At 41.9% G+C, this 16108-nt stretch overlaps 1 protein-coding gene across 1 annotated transcript in view; it reads right to left on the reverse strand.

The window, feature by feature from the left end:
• Positions 1–16108, reverse strand: part of LOC126278065 (uncharacterized) — a 310230-nt gene that overhangs the window by 145675 nt on the left and 148447 nt on the right. The window contains exon 3 of the mRNA XM_049977894.1: positions 2537–2665. Within this exon, the coding sequence (XP_049833851.1) occupies positions 2537–2665 (129 nt within the window). The remainder of the gene's footprint in view (positions 1–2536; positions 2666–16108) is intronic.

Raw genomic sequence — 16108 nt, forward strand, 5'->3', positions numbered from 1 at the left:
TGTGGCAGGGGTAAAATACAGGGAACGAAAGGCTATTTACAATTTGTACAGGAACCAGATGGCAGTTATAAGAGTCGAGGGACATGAAAGTGAAGCAGTGGTTGGGAAGGGAATGAGACAGGGCTGTAGTCTATCCCCGATGTTATTCAATCTATATATTGAGCAAGCAGTGAAGGAAACAAAAGAAAAATTCGGGGTAGGTATTAAAATCCAGGGAGAAGAAATAAAAACTTTGAGGTTCGCCGATGACATCGTAATTCTGTCAGAGAAAGCAAAGGACTTCGAAGAGCAGTTGAATGGAATGGATAGTGTCTTGAAAGGAGGATATAAGATGAACATCAACAAAAGCAAAACGAGGATAATGGAATGCAGTCGAATTAAGTCGGGTGATGCTGAGAGAATTAGATTAGGAAGTGAGACACTTAAAGTATAAAGGAGTTTTGCTATTTGATGAGCAAAATAACTGATGATGGTCGAAGTAGAGAGGATATAAAATGTAGACTGGCAATGGAAAGGAAAGCGTTTCTGAAGAAGAGGAATTTGTTGACATCGAGCATAGATTTAAGTGTCAGGAAGTCGTTTCTGAAAGTATTTTATGGAGTGTAGTCATGTATGGAAGTGAATCATGGACGATAAATAGTTTGGACAATAAGTGAATAGAAGCTTTCGAAATGTGGTGCTACAGAAGAATGCTGAAGATTAGATGGGTAGATCACATAATTAATAAGGAAGTATTGAACAGGATTGGGGAGAAGATATGTTTGTGGCACAACTTGACCAGAAGAAGGGATCGGTTGGTAGGACATGTTCTTAGGCATCAAGGGATCACCAATTTAGTACCGGAGGGGAGCGTGGAGGGTAAAAATCGTAGAGGGAGACCAAGAGATGAATACACTAAGCAGATTCAGAAGGATGAAGGTTGCAGTAGGTACTGGGAGATGAAGCAGCTTGCACAGGATAGAGTAGCATGGAGACCTGCATCAAACCAGTCTCAGGACTGAAGACCACAACAACAACAACAATGACAGAAGCTGAAGAAATGAGTTAAAATTGATGGGTCAGTTGGGGCTTCAACCCAGGTCTTCTGCTTACTAGGCAGATATGCTAACCATTCATTAGCATAGCAGAATGGCTGATAGATCTGCAAGGACTACACTAGTCCATCGCCCTCCACAAGACAAATTTCAGTTCACGCCTTCGGCCCATTTACCCTTCTTAAATTGTCAGTATTGTCAAGGCTCTCCGGTATTGAAATAGTACCCCAGCTTTGTACGTAATGGGGAAACCCTGCCTGTATTTCAGGCATAGATCTACTGATCTGATGGAATTGTATTTTCCTTGACACAATTTAAGAAGGCGAAAATGGGCTGAAGGGGTGAACTGAAGTTTGTGTTAGGGAGATCGGTGGAGTAGGGTGGTTCATGCAGCTGTATTAGCTATTATTCTAAGGTAACAGTTAGCGCATCTGCTTCGTAAGCAGGAGACATTTCGTCATCTTCTAATTACCGAAGATAAAGTCGAGACAGGAAAATGTATTTCCATCAGGTACATAATTTTGTCTTAAAAATTAATAATTGATTATCTACTGATGGACTGAATGAACATAAAACGTAATAATCCAATTCAGTACTTCACAAGGACTGACCACAACATGAGAAATACATGCATGTGGACAAATCAATAAAAAAACTCACTATCCTACATTTTCAGGCGTTTTAGACCTCTAAGCTGTGCAACTTTTGCAATATCATATTTTGGGGATAAAAATGTGAACAAATCGACTTACTATTCCTACTTTCATTCACTAATCCCTTATGGCATATTCTTGGATAATTAATATTGTTTCTCTTTTCGTCAGCATTTACCCCGCTGAGTATAGGGCTCCACTCTACTTAAAGTTCTGCTGTCTGTGAACTGTGTAAACTTTGTTCTGCGTGTGGTCGAAATTTAACTATTTGAGTATTGTATTTTCTAAGGCGGACTGTGGGGCCCAGCCTAGCATTTTCCTAAAACAGCGTTGGAAAACGCATAAAAACGACGTTCAAGCTGGCCAGTGTCCCAGCTACGAACTTTTATCCGCCGCAGGAATTCGATATTTGGTGTGGATTACATTGCCCAGCTAGCCTGCTGTGTGATAGCCTACTCGAGCAGGTCCCTGCAATAAATTATCATTGAAAAGTGTTCATTGCACAGAAGCGTATATATATCAATATGTAGTTCTTTTTTCGAGCTATTTTCTATTGTTGGGTTGCAGTAAATATTCCAAAATCCTACTGCAAATCGATGTCAACAGCATGGTCTATTATTTAGCGGATTTACGTGCTGCACTATTAATGCGACCTGCGCAACTTTCTAGTCTTTACGTAGGTATCCTGAAATGCAGTCGCAATATGAACGTTATATTCATTAAGCAGCCAAAAGAAGGGAAGTCAGTGGGATAATTATGATGAAAAAAACTGAAGAGGGTTGCATGAACAGATTCTCGAGAAGCACTGCTTGCCGAATAAGTCGATGAAACAGGAGATGGAGGCCTCACCTTAGCGTTGATGACGTCAGCGGTGACTGTGGCGGCGTCGATGTCGTCGTCTACACAGATGAGGTGGCATCCGCAGAGTGCCAGGTACGCCGCCAACTCCCTACCCAGGCTGCTGCCTGCGCCGGTCACCTGTCGTAGGCAAACGCTATTAAAACAATTTGGGGAATAATGCCCGATATACTGGGTGGCTAAAATTAACTGCACGTGCTCACAGAAGTCCAGTGTGGGCTGTAATTATCGCATGGCACTGAGGCTCAGTTTACATTCTAATGCGTTATTCTGGAACCGACTTAGCAAGAAAAAAAAATAGTTTCGATTTTGGCAGCCATGTGAAAATGTGACCCTGTACAGTATGTCGTCTATGTCTCTGGCGCTCATACTGAAGAAACTGTGTAAACAGCAGTTAATAACATTATGCCCTTCTCACTTGTTTGACCCCTTCTGTGCCGGCCGGAGTGGCCGTGCGGTTCTAGGCACTTCAGTCTGACACAGCGCTGCTGGTACGGTCGCAGGTTCGAATCCTGCCTCGGGCATGGGTGTGTGTGATGTCCTTAGGTTAGTTAGGTTTAAGTAGTTCTAAGTTCTAGGGGACTGATGACCTCCCATAGTGCTCAGAGCCATTTGAACCATTTGACCTCTTCTATCTACGTCCCGTTTCAAATCCATTGCATATGAAAACATTTCTGCACGTCTTTCTTCCATTCACACCGCCATATTTGTTTCTCATGGTCAAAATTAGAAGTAATTTTTGTCCAGCGTAAATTAGTCTTGCATTAACACAGTAGAATATCTACCAAATTACGCTGCCATACGATAATTACAGCCCGCACTGGGCCTCTGTGAGTAGAAGCACTTCAGTTATAACGACCAGGTACTACAAAATAAAACAGTTTTTGCTGACATTCAGATGGACGTTCAACACTGTCCTCCATGACACGGAAAGTGTATTCTGTATTTCTGGTTGAAAGTCAGACATAAACGACGTCTCCTATTCGATTTTATCTTTCACAGGAAGGTGTCATTACTCACAAAAGATTTGCTATAGATATAAGGATAGGTATTTCCATTTTATGTTAGTGGCCTTTGATTACCGAAATAACATGAAATAAAAATAAGCAAAATCATGAGAGCAAAGCTGTTGTTGAGGGAGGAGTGAGACTACGCTGTAGCTTATCCTCAATGCTATTCAAACTCTGTATTGAGTAAGCAATAAAACAAAACCACGGAGAAATTTGGAAAGGAAATTAATGTTCGCTATGTTGTTGTGGTCTTCAGTCCTGAGACTGGTTTGATGCAGCTCTCCATGCTACTCTATCCTGGGCAAGCTTCTTCATCTCCCAGTACCTACTGCAACCTACATCCTCCTTAGTGTATTCATCTCTACGATTTTTACCCTCCACACTGCTCTCCAATACTAAATTGGTGATCCTTTGATGCCTCAGAACACGTCCTACCAACCGATCCCTTCTTCTAGTCAAATTGTGCCACAAACTCCTCTTCTCTCCAATTCTATTCAATATCTCCTCATTAGTTATGTAATCTATCCATCTAATCTTCAGCATTCTTCTGCAGCACCACATTTCAAAAGCTAAGAAGATACAAAAACTTTGGGGCTCGCCGATGAATGTTCAGCAAGAAGATATAAGAACTTTGAAGCTGGTCGATGATATTGTAATTCTGACAGAGACAACAAAGGTGTTTAACGAAATGTGAAATTTCTTTGAAAAGACTTTGAGATTAATGTCAATAAAAGTAAAAGAAAGGTAATGAAATCAAGTCGAATCAAATCGGCCGATGCTGAGGGAATTGTGTAAGGAAATGATACACTTACAGTAACAGTGGTACTAGAAGTGGAGAGTATACGACATATGATCAAAAAGTAACGAGAATTTTTGTTTTTATTAAGGGTTCTCTATTTATTCATCAACATCAAATTTGTCCCCTTCGAATTAATCCCTCTCAGGTGCAATACACTTATGCCAGCGCTTTTTCCAATCCTGGATGCACTTCTGGAACTCACTTTTCGTTGTGGTGCTCAGCTACTTCAGCGATAATGTTTTTCTCTCATCAGTGTCGGCAAAACGTGGTCCTTCCATGGTTCTTTTCAGCCTCGGGAATAGAAACAAGTGCAGGGAGTCATGTCCGACGAATACGATGGCTGAGACAACGCAAAGGTTTAGTTTTTTGCCAAAAAGGTACGAACAAGCTTTTAGGTATGAGGGGGACCATTATCGTGATGTAGTTTCCACGAATGGTTTTGCCGCAAACGGCGCATTACTTCATTCAAGGTAGTGTTCCTTATTGGCCATATGACCATGAGGCAGGATGTCATGGTGCACTGTCCCATTGTAATCGAAGAAAACAGCGAGAGGAATCTTCGCATCTTGTCGAACTTTTTCGGCCTTGTCTCATCAGGCAATTTCCACTGGAATGACGGGGCTTAGTTACGACGTCATACCCGCGCAACAACGTTTCGCCATGTGTTATAATGTTCATTAGAAGTGCTTGATCGTTGTCGACGTCGTTTTTGGTCGAAATTCAACGATTTCGGATCAAACTTTGCTGCTACACGTTTCATGCTTAAAACAGCCGAAAAAAAATTGCTTGGTGTGAGCCCAAGAATATGCCGACATCATTAGCAACCTGACTGATAGTGATTCGGCCATTTTCCAGAACCATTTTCTTTACTTCTTCCACATTGTCGTCAGTAACTTATATGCTAGGGCGTCCATGGCGGTCGTCTTCTTCAACGTGTTCTCGATCCTCTTTGAAACGCTTCTGCCACTTGTGAACTCTTGTCTTACTCATAACAGATCACCAAAAACTACAGTCAACATTTCGAATATGGTGTGCACTTTATTCCATTTACCGGAGAAAATTTAATGCAGATTCTTTGATCCATCTTTTACGAAAGTAAAAATTCGCCGAGGACTCGAGAACACGTATAACCTTTTCAACTGTCAACAATAAACTTACTATTCAAAAGAGCTGAAAATTCAAAAATACGTCAGGAACATGTATACAAACAAATTAAAATAAAAATTTAAAATCAGATGTATAAAGCCCACGAAATTCAAAAAATCTCATTACGTTTTAATCCTACCCCGTGTTCAATGCAGACCGGCAGTAGCAGTAAAACAATTTATGAAGAAGAAAAATATGTTAACATCGAACATACACAATTTTAAGAATTTTTTTTCTGGAGTTTCCCGAGTGCTGGCTTGTACGGAACTGAGACGTGAACGAAAAACAGATCAGACAAAAAGAGAACAGAAGGTTTTGAAATGTGGTGTTAAAGAAGAATGCTGAACATTAGGTATGTAGATCGGATCAGTAATGAGGACTTTTCATTGAGGAGGCACTGAATCAAACTGCGAAAAAAACTATTTTATGACACAAGTTGACGAAAAGAAGGGATCACTGGTAGGCAATTAGGGATTGTCAGTTTGCTAGCGGAGGGATGTTCGGGGGAAGAATTATAGAGAGAGATCAAGGCTTAGGTACACTGAGGTTGCAATAGTTAAACAGAGAAGACAGTATGCACTAGCGTGGAGAGCTGTATCAAACCAGTCGTTGGCCTGAAGATCACAACAACAGTAACAGCATTAACGCTAACAAGTTTACAAAGAATCATATGTACCATTTCCATAGTATATTACATTAACCGTTATGTTCCACAGTAAGTAGCAAAATACGAGTTCATATTAGACCGTCCAGCAAAATCAGTTGTTTGAAAATATGGTTCCTCAGCCAATCTCCATTTGTACGTAACTTTTTTTTCTATTCGGACAAATGCTGGCCCGCCTCTACATTTACATGGTAATAGCGTAAAATAAACGTATATGAAATACGACTTACTTGATTGTGAAACGGATAACGCGCACGTCTGGCCGAGAGATGTTAAATTAGTGGAAATTAAGATTGCACCGTGAGGAGGCAGACATCGAGAGTTCTCCAAGTTTGTGAGCTTACCGGAAATGGGTGGTTGACATGAACGAGTTGTTAGTCGTTACCAGAAGACACGTTATACCTAATGACTTACCTGAAATAAAATGTTTAAAGAAGAGGAAGGTATATAGTCATCCGTCGCTTTCTCATAAAGCCCAGGTTACGGATCGAGTCCCGCCTCTGTCATATGCATGTGTCTTAAATCTATTTCTGACGTGTGTATGCAGTGAATACATCAGACTGCATTTAACAGAAAATGTTACATTCTAAATTAATGTGCTATGTCTCAAGTTGCTGACAAGAATAATATACAGAAAACTGGAAAAGAAAATTGAGGATCTGGATCTTTCATTGTTAGAGATTTGAGGATCTGTTAGATGACGATCAGTTCTGCTGGAGGAAAGGTAAAGAGACAGAGGCATTCTGACTTTATGGTTGATAACTGAAGCAAGACTAAAGAAAAATTGACAAATTGATAGGATATCTCATAAGCAAAGACGGGTAATATACAATATGTATAAGAAACAAGACGGAAAAATAAGAGTGGAAGATCAAGAACGAAGTGCATGATTAAAAAGGGTGTAAGGCAGGAATGTAGTCTTTCGCCCCTACTATTGAATGGAAATAAAAGAAAGATTCAGGAGTGGAATTAAAATTCAACGTGAAAGGGTGTCGATGATACGATTCGCTGATGGCATTGCCATCCTCAGTGAAAGTGAAGAATTAATTATCTACTCAATGGCATGAACAAACTAACGAGTACAGAATGTGGATTGAGAGTAAATCGAAGGAAGACGAAAGCAATGAAAAGTAGCAAAAAGAAAACAGCGAGAAACTTAACATCGTAATTGGTGGTCACGAAGTAGATGAAATTAAGGAATTCTTGTACCCAGACAGCAAAATAACTCACGACGGATGGAGCAAGGAGGACATAAAAAGGAGACTAGCAGTGACAAAAATGATATTTCTGACCGAGAGAGCCGCGCAGGATTAGCCGAACGGTATGCGGCGCTGCAGTCACGGACTGTGCGGCCGGTCCCGGCGGAGGTCCGAGTCCTCCCTCGGGCATGGGTGTCTGTGTTTGTCCTTACGTTAATTTAGGTTAAGTAGTGTGTAAGCTTAGGGACTGATGACCTTAGCAGCTAAGTCCCATAAGATTTCACACACATTTGAACTTTTTTTTTTTTTTTTTTTTGACCGAGAGAAGTCTGGTAGCATCAAAGTACATTACTGTCCTAAAATATTGCACGCACATGGTTGGGGTTATGTTCTTCTTTTTCTTGTTAGTTACACATCTTCGCGCAGAAATGTTCTCTCTTTTGGTGCTTTTCGTCAATGCCTAGCAAGAATCCTGCTGATTATTGCCTCAGAAAGTTCTCTGTGTTGACGTAAGTTTGGCCTTTGCTGGCTCTCGTCTGAAAGTATTGCTGGATTGAGGTCAGCTGAGAGTCGAAATCTGCACAATTTAATGGCCACAGGAAACGTGGAAAACTTACCATGAAGCGGGTACCCACGCTCTACTTCGCCCCTGGAGGATATGATACTCCGTCGACTGAGGCCGGAAAAAGCGCGAGTGCTGCTTCAGTTGAACAGGCAAAAGCATGGCAAGAGGCACAGTTGTTAGGAAAAGGCTGTGCAATGTACAAGACTCTGCTTTGGCAGTAAATGATTCATACCTAAACAACAGAAAGCAGTTTGCCTCTGTCAGAAACAAAGACTCACAATTGCTAGAAGTTAAGACAGTCTTCCCACAAGGTTCTGTCTTTAGGCCCATCTTTTTTATAATTTCCGTCAGTGATTTACCCCATTGTATCTCCAATACTGTTATTTGTTATGCTGATGACACAACTTTGCTCAGCATGAAAACATATCAGTTCTGCAAGATATGATGCAAGATGGCCTGAAGCAGCACTAAATTGGTTCTCATCCAATACACTGCTTTGCAATCCTGATAAAAACCAACAGATTATACTAGGATCGTCAAAAGAGGTAGAGGTGAAAGCAGTTAAAATTCTAGGAATTCATGTAAACTCTAAGTTAACGTGGGAAACACACGTCAACCATACCTGCACAAAATTGTCTCGAGTTACGTATTTAATGTGGAAACTGAGAAGCCTGGTGACCTGGTGACAAACGAATATTTAAGAGTTATTTATTTTGGATTCTTTCAGTCACATATAGAGTATGGACTGCTGATATGGGGACACTCTTTTCACATCACCGAAGTTCTAAAATTTCAGAAGAAAGTGATACGGGCAATGAGCAATTCTGGTAGATCAGAGCACTGCTGGTCACTGTTCATTCAGCTGAAAATATTGACAGTTCTTAATTTTATATATACGCCTCAGCATTGTATGCAAAAAACAATATAGCAGATTTTGAAATGAGGAAAAACATACACCACCATAATACCAGAGGGTAAACAAAATTAGACATACCTAGGCACAGGCTGACAAGAACAGGGAATTCCCATCTATTCAATAGTCTAAAAATATTTAATAAACTTCCATTTTCTTCTCGGTCGGCTTACATAAGTAGCTTCTACTAAACTGTTTACTAATCAATCCTTTTTACAATATAACAGAATTTATGAATATAAAATGGACTGACATTAATTTTTAAGGATTTCATTATGTGATGTCACTGAATGTATTTATCTTATGTTATGGTGTATGTTATCATCGATGGGCACTATTTGCAATGCTCATTTATCTTTAAGGTACTATTCAAGGAAAATGTTATATGATATCCATGTTAATTGCCTATTCCACCTCAGGTGGTCAATGGTGAATAAAGAATCTGAATTTTAACTCTCGCAGTGAGGAAAAAGAGGCTGGTATGGTCAAAACTGCACATAAACAGGACTATAGAGCAGTGGAGAATTGTGGCGTTTTCAGATGAAAGCAAATTTTTCATGATGAGTGACAGACAACAGTTCGTCAGGTATGAACCCAATGTAAGGATGGATCCTGACTGCCTTTTGCGGACCATGAAACATGCTCCATCGGTAATGCTGTGGGGAGCAATAACTTACCATGGTGTTGAAAGCGTTTGTGCTCACTATAGTAATGTTCACTGCACGTGATGCTTTGCCGCATTAGCAGTAGATTTTCCATCTAGATATGGCTCCATCACACACATAAAAAAGGTTCGTTTTGGTTATTTATCTTTGTAATACAATTTCCAAGGTTACCGATATTACATATCGTCCAAACCTGTCATATCAGGTTCGTTCTGTCATTACTGAATTAGGTGTCAGAGAACTTCAGTGCTCGGTAAATTCGTCAGACCTTAATCCACCTGAGCATTTATGGCTGCTTATTGGGAAAGGGGTTCAGAAGAAGAAGCGTGCAACAAAACAGACGCTGTCGGAGATGTCTGTGAAAGTATGGCACCATAAAATTGACGTCAGTACCATTAGAAAATTGATCGACTCCATGCCTGAATGCTGTTGTAAGGACCAAGGGGATCTTACAAAATACTAAAATCATTTGAAGTATGACTACTGAATAATGCATGCAAATGATCAAATTAAAACGAAATTTTATCAAAATATTAATATATTCGATATCACAGTGACGTGACACATCATTGGACAGCTATGTACGTACTGTTGAATTTTTCCGTGAATTAAAACATTAGAAACAATCCTGTCCTTCATTATAATGTACCTTCTCACATCCTTCTTTAATAAATATTCGAAACTTCAAGGACGAGTGGTTTTTTAGAAGTTCTGTATCAAAATTCTCAAGGGATGTGCAATACTTAGAACAGTAGTGTAGGTCTTCATTTGAGGAAGAAATTTAAGAATGGACTTTTGGAGAAGGAGTAGGAGATCAGCGCTTAACGTCCCATCGACGACGAGGTCATTAGAGACGGAACAAAAGCTCGGATTAGGGGTAGCATAGGAAAGGGAATCGGCCTTGCCCTCTCGAAGGAACCATCCCAGCATTCGCCTGGAGGGATCTAGGGAAATCCTACCGAATGCGACTCCGGTGTGCAAACCAATGCGCCACCTCGCTCGGTACGCATTAACGGCAATGAGATATTGACTGGAGGAAAACCGGAACAGCAGAGAATAGAAGTATTTGAGATGTGGTGTTGCAGAACGATATTGAAAATTTGGTGGACTGATAAGGTAAGGAATGTGGAGTTTCTCTGCAGGAATACAAAGGGAAACACTGCAGAGAAGAAAGGACCGGAATGTAGGGGAGCTGTAGAAGGTAAAACTGCAGAGGAAGACAGAGATAGGAATACATCCAGCAAATATAGTAATTGAGGCCGTAGGTCGCTAGTCCTACTCTAAGATGGGAGTTGTCACAGGAGAGGAATTAGTGGCGGACTACATCAAGTCCTCAGTGGCTGATGACTGGAAAAAATAATCGTATCCTCCATGTTGTAAGGTTCCTGCCGCATTGCGTCAGTCCGCTGATAATTACCCTTCTCATTGACGCCTATTATATAACACTCGGTTTTGGTAATCTGCCGCTATTGGCTTATAACATCCCTTGGCGAAAGGTGTTACTGAATCATAGTAATAAAATCATGTTACGAGATCCGAAAAAAAGACTTCAATTTTGGACGACCAATTACTGTTCAGCAATGTTTCGACACCCGCCTGCAAGTTTCAGTGCACTACTTCGCTTTCTCCGACCGGTCGTTGGCGACTGACCACAACCGGGACTGAGCGGTAACAACTCAAGATTACTACACAGAAGACTGGGCCAATGCGTGCGGCAGCGATTGGGCGTCACGCTCCACTTCACTGGCGAGACGCAGTGCCTGTGCAGAAGTTTTCTCGCCTTCTGCTGTTCCGCTTAAACTAACATACATTTAAGAAACCTGACGAACAATGTAATGAATTATACACGGGGACTGAACGTTGCTTCTTCGTACGGCCGTGAAACTCAAAATAAGTGTGGCTTTCCTTGCAAATACAAGAGTGAAACTATAGATTATGACTACTCTTGACATATATATTCTATTGCTCAATGTTTTCCCTTAGAGAACTTCTAACCTTCCGTCAATAATACTGCGTGCGCAGTAAGCATAAGAATTTTCCTTGTAGTAAAATGGTTCGGATGGCTCTAAGCACTATGGAACTTAACATATGAGGTCATCAGTCCCCTAGACTTGGAACTACTTAAACCTAACTAACCTAAGGACATCACAAACATTCATGTCCGAGGCAGGATTCGAACCTGCGACCACGGCAGCAGCGCGGTTCCAGACTGAAGCGCCTAGAACCGCTCGGCTACTCCGGCCGGCAATGGTGGTTTTCTGCGTTATTTATCGCTTGTGTAATTTGGTCGCTTAAGTCTAGTTACAGCAGCCAAAGTTAGTTATTTAAATAATGCTATTTATCCTTTTATCGTATTGGTGATTACTTTGAGGGTTGCCCTATGTTACTTAAATGTTGCTGACAACTCCTTTTGAATAAGTGTGTTGACTATTGTTAATTGAAGTTTAGTCCTTCAGTATTTTTCAAACAATTTTGTGGTGTAACTGGGTCAGTATTTTCTTATGGATGACTATGTGAAATTCTGAATGAACGGAAATGTTTAATTAGCAGTATGAACACCTGAATCTAAAGTCAAGTAAATTTAGTACTTGTATTTTCTGCTGCTGGTTATTTTAGCACTTGCCCTATTATTTTTTTGTTTATGAGGAAGCATATTTAAACTTTGTTATGTCTAACATGTGTGCAAACTGTGATATGGATTTCCTCGCTTAAAGTGTCGCGTAAGCAGGTACAGTCGTGAGAATATGATTAATTCCACTTATTTAGTGCCTTCTGTTAAATGCACTAACTGAGGCGCCCAGTACCGCTCGGCCACAGCGGCCAGCTATCCTTGTAGTAAACATATTTTGTGGGTCACAGTCGGCAACAGTGTTCGACATCTTTTCAGGCAGAGATGAAGTAACAACAAAACGCATAATTCCAATCACTCGACGTTGTTATACAGAAACTGGAGATTAATTAAAATGCCAGGTGGACACCGAAAACAATTAGATATCAATATTTTTGGTAATCCCGGTAAGGGTATCATTTTACTTATATAAATGTAAGTTTCCCTGGCCAAAGAACGTGAAAGCAAGGTCTTACGTGGATCTTCCCGACTCCAATGAGTTCTCTTCTTGCATTTGTCGAGATATTTGATTCGTGTGCCTATAAATAATTTTTGTATCATTTGGATTGTTTTAGTTATTATTTTAGCAGTAGTCGAAACTAATGGCTATGTCATTGTTTCCTGCATCTTCGTAAAGCATGAACCAGTAATTTGTTTTTTTGTTTTCAGCGTTATTGTTTATCATTTTTTCTCAGTAATGTTAATTCTTTCTCAGGCGTCTTAATTTCATCGCAGATACGACCTTTTCCTTTCTGTGCTTTTCTCTTCTTTTTTCTTCGGTGACAGTGAAGCTGGTATGTTTAGTGCATGTTTACAAAGTTTCACCAGCTTTCCCCCTGTTGGCTAGAGGATGGAACAGCAGCAAAAGTAGCTTTAATAAAGTACAGTGCAGGCACTTGTAGTACTGCAACGTTACGAGATTCATATCAGTACCTGTACGTAATATTAAGTAGATGTTGTCACCTCTGCGTACCATATAAGTTCATTTTCTAGTTTATCAGTACGAGCAGACAGAGGCTCATTTGCAACTATCTCCGTCGTTAACTAGTATCCTCCGGTACATATGGCGTAATTTGCATGAAAAGAAAGTGGTTTACTTACATATGAAGAAGTAGTAAAAGTGCGCAATTTGAAATAAATTACCAGAAAATAAGGTAACTCAGAACATAAATCTCGAGTTCTCTAAGATTTATTGATTGAGAAGATTCTTTATTCTCCCAGAACGCTGTATACACAAAACCGACGTAAAAATTAAATATATGTAATATTCCCTGTCCCATAAAGTAGGCAACACGATTATTAAACATTACGATTTTTTTAATACGATGTTAGAGTCAAAGACACTCAACTAAAAGAAATGAAGTACTAAATAAGCTGTCAAATAAAATAAAAAGAGGCAGAAAGGTGTGGGAATATCGACCTCTACGCGGTTTTTGGAGATAGGGAGAAGAGTCAGTGAGTTCTCGACCAGTGTTCCATGAAATCCTGTTGTATTGTTATTCTTCGAATAAAGTGTATTACATTAATCATGTCACATATCACTGGGAACTGTTCTACTGCACCGTGCCATCTCCTTCGTACATTGGTTACCGCGACGTGGCGATCAGGTTGTTCAATCAGTCTTTGCGGAGACTATATAGCACTCAATTCCTGAACTGCACTTGACAGCTACCCTACACCCAGCAACCAGGACTTATGCGTGCACTCGCCAGCGCAGTATTACTCATTGTAATTGACTGCAAGAGGGCGTATTTACAAATTTCAGTGTGTCCTGACGACATACAGAAAATGGCGGTCTTCACCCCCTTTTGATTGTAGAAATACGAGTGCCCCTTTATGCCATACGGCCCCAAGAACGCCGCACAAACGTGGCAACGTTTTATTGACAGGCTGCTCCTTCAGTTTCCGTCCTGCGACACATATCTCGATGACATACTGAGCTTCTCCAATACTCGCAAGGAACATTCAATTCGGTTAGAATAAGTTCTAGCCACGCTATGAGAAAGCGATGTTGTCACTAAGCAAAGCCGCAACTTCGACAAATGTAGGTGATTTTCTTAGCCCGTACAAGAGGAAAAGCGACAGTTGAGATGGTGAGAAACCTTCCACTCTCAGAAACTTTTCACAATCTGCATCTATTCCTTGGAACCCGTGATTTCTACAAGCGACATCTTTTTCTACAATCCCCCAGGGGCTCAGCATTCACTTGCTGAGTACGGGCTTGGCGACCCCGGGGTCCTGAGCTGGGGACTGGTCTGCGCCTCCAGTGTCCTGTCACCGTAACCCCCGGACATGCTTCAGCGACCACCGTACGGCGCGGCGGTGAAACGTTGTGTGCTGCGGGGAATGGTAATCTTGGCTTGACCGCCTGGATTGCGAGGAAGGCCAACATCTATAAAAACCCCTCAATCTTTCGGTGTGCTCCGTGCCTAGAAGATGCATGGCTGTTGGGGTGGAACAGTCGCAAGCGGGCAACCTCTGGGGCACCTGCCGCACCCCAGTTGTATAAGGCTTACTCAGGCACGCGGGGCTCTGACTGAGCGGACTTTTAGTTCCCTAGCTGCTCGTGGGACCACAATGGACCCTTCGACCTCTACGTTTCCCCCTACCAGTGGCTTGGGTGGGCCGCTGGTAGGAAAACACACCCAATCGAAAAAGCGGCTACGCGCTGCGAGTCCTCCAGCGCCTGGTGTTGCTAGAGATTTAACAGAATGTAGTAACGGAGCACATGCTGATAATCAGAATGTGTTTTTGATTATTAAAAGGAAGGAGGGTAGCTTTGAGAGGGTTTCTCCCTTTTACATCCACAAGGGTCTTGAGGGAATTGCAGGAACACTGAAATCTGTAAAGCGACTGCGCAATGGGACTCTGTTAGTTGAAACTTCTAGTTCCCGTCAAGTCGCTGCCCTTCGGAAAGCAAATTGTCTAGGAGAGTACGCTGTCGAGACCGAGCTCCACTCCACTTTGAACTATAGTAAGGGTGTTGTGACGTGTAGGGACTTGGTGGATATCCCCATAGACGTGCTAAAATCTGAGTGGGCTGACGAAGGAATTGTTGACGTGCAGCACATTATGAAACGAGTCAATGGGGACTTCGTCAAATCTGACTCGTTTATTCTCACATTCAGTTGCCCGAGACTCCCGGAGCATGTTAAAGCGGGGTTCTTACGTTTGTCCGTACGGCCATATTTCCCCAACCCAATGCGCTGTTTTAAATGTCAGCGCTTTGGGCATACTACGTTGGGGTGCAATGGAATAGCCACGTGTGGTAAATGTGGTCAGCCTGCCCATGACGGAGCCGATTGTTCATCGCCTGTGAAGTGCGTGAATTGCTCTGGGAGTCACCCTGTCTGGAGCCGGATCTGCCCCATCTATCTCGAAGAGCGGAAGGTACAGGAGATTAAAACATCTAAGCGCATCCCCTATGGTGAGGCCAAGAAGATCTTTAAGGCCATGCAACCTCTTGTGTTTTCCACATCTTTCGCTTCCGCTCTCAAAAAACCGGTACAACTGGCCACTGTTGCTACACAAACGGAGCTTGCTAGTGTTAGCACTAAAACCTGCGCTTGCCAGTGCACTTGTGCTGCTGCGGTTGTTTTGCAATCTGCGGCTCTCCCCGCTACATCGGACAAGGCCGTGGTTGCTGACATTGAGGTACTTCCAGCCTCCCCCCATATGGCGCCTTCTGCCCAGGCGAGTCAACCTCCAACTGTTGACAAGGCTCTGCATTCCAATCCCCCCAAGACAAAGCCTCAGAAGATGAAGGTTCTGCCACCTGAGGAGACTAGTCAGCGTCGGTCCGATGATGATGCCATCGTACTGTCTGACATCTCCCGTGGGTCGTCATCGGATCTTATGGACATTGATGTCGACCGGGGGCGATCTTCTCGCCCCAGGAATAAATTTCCGGCCAGTACGGTCTCTCCTCCAAAGCACAGAGGCAGGGTGAAAGTGCAGCCACCCTGATCACTGGCTCCCATATTACAGTGGAACC

The sequence above is a fragment of the Schistocerca gregaria genome, chromosome 1 (genome assembly GCF_023897955.1).
Source record: "Schistocerca gregaria isolate iqSchGreg1 chromosome 1, iqSchGreg1.2, whole genome shotgun sequence".
Lineage (NCBI taxonomy): Eukaryota > Metazoa > Arthropoda > Insecta > Orthoptera > Acrididae > Schistocerca > Schistocerca gregaria.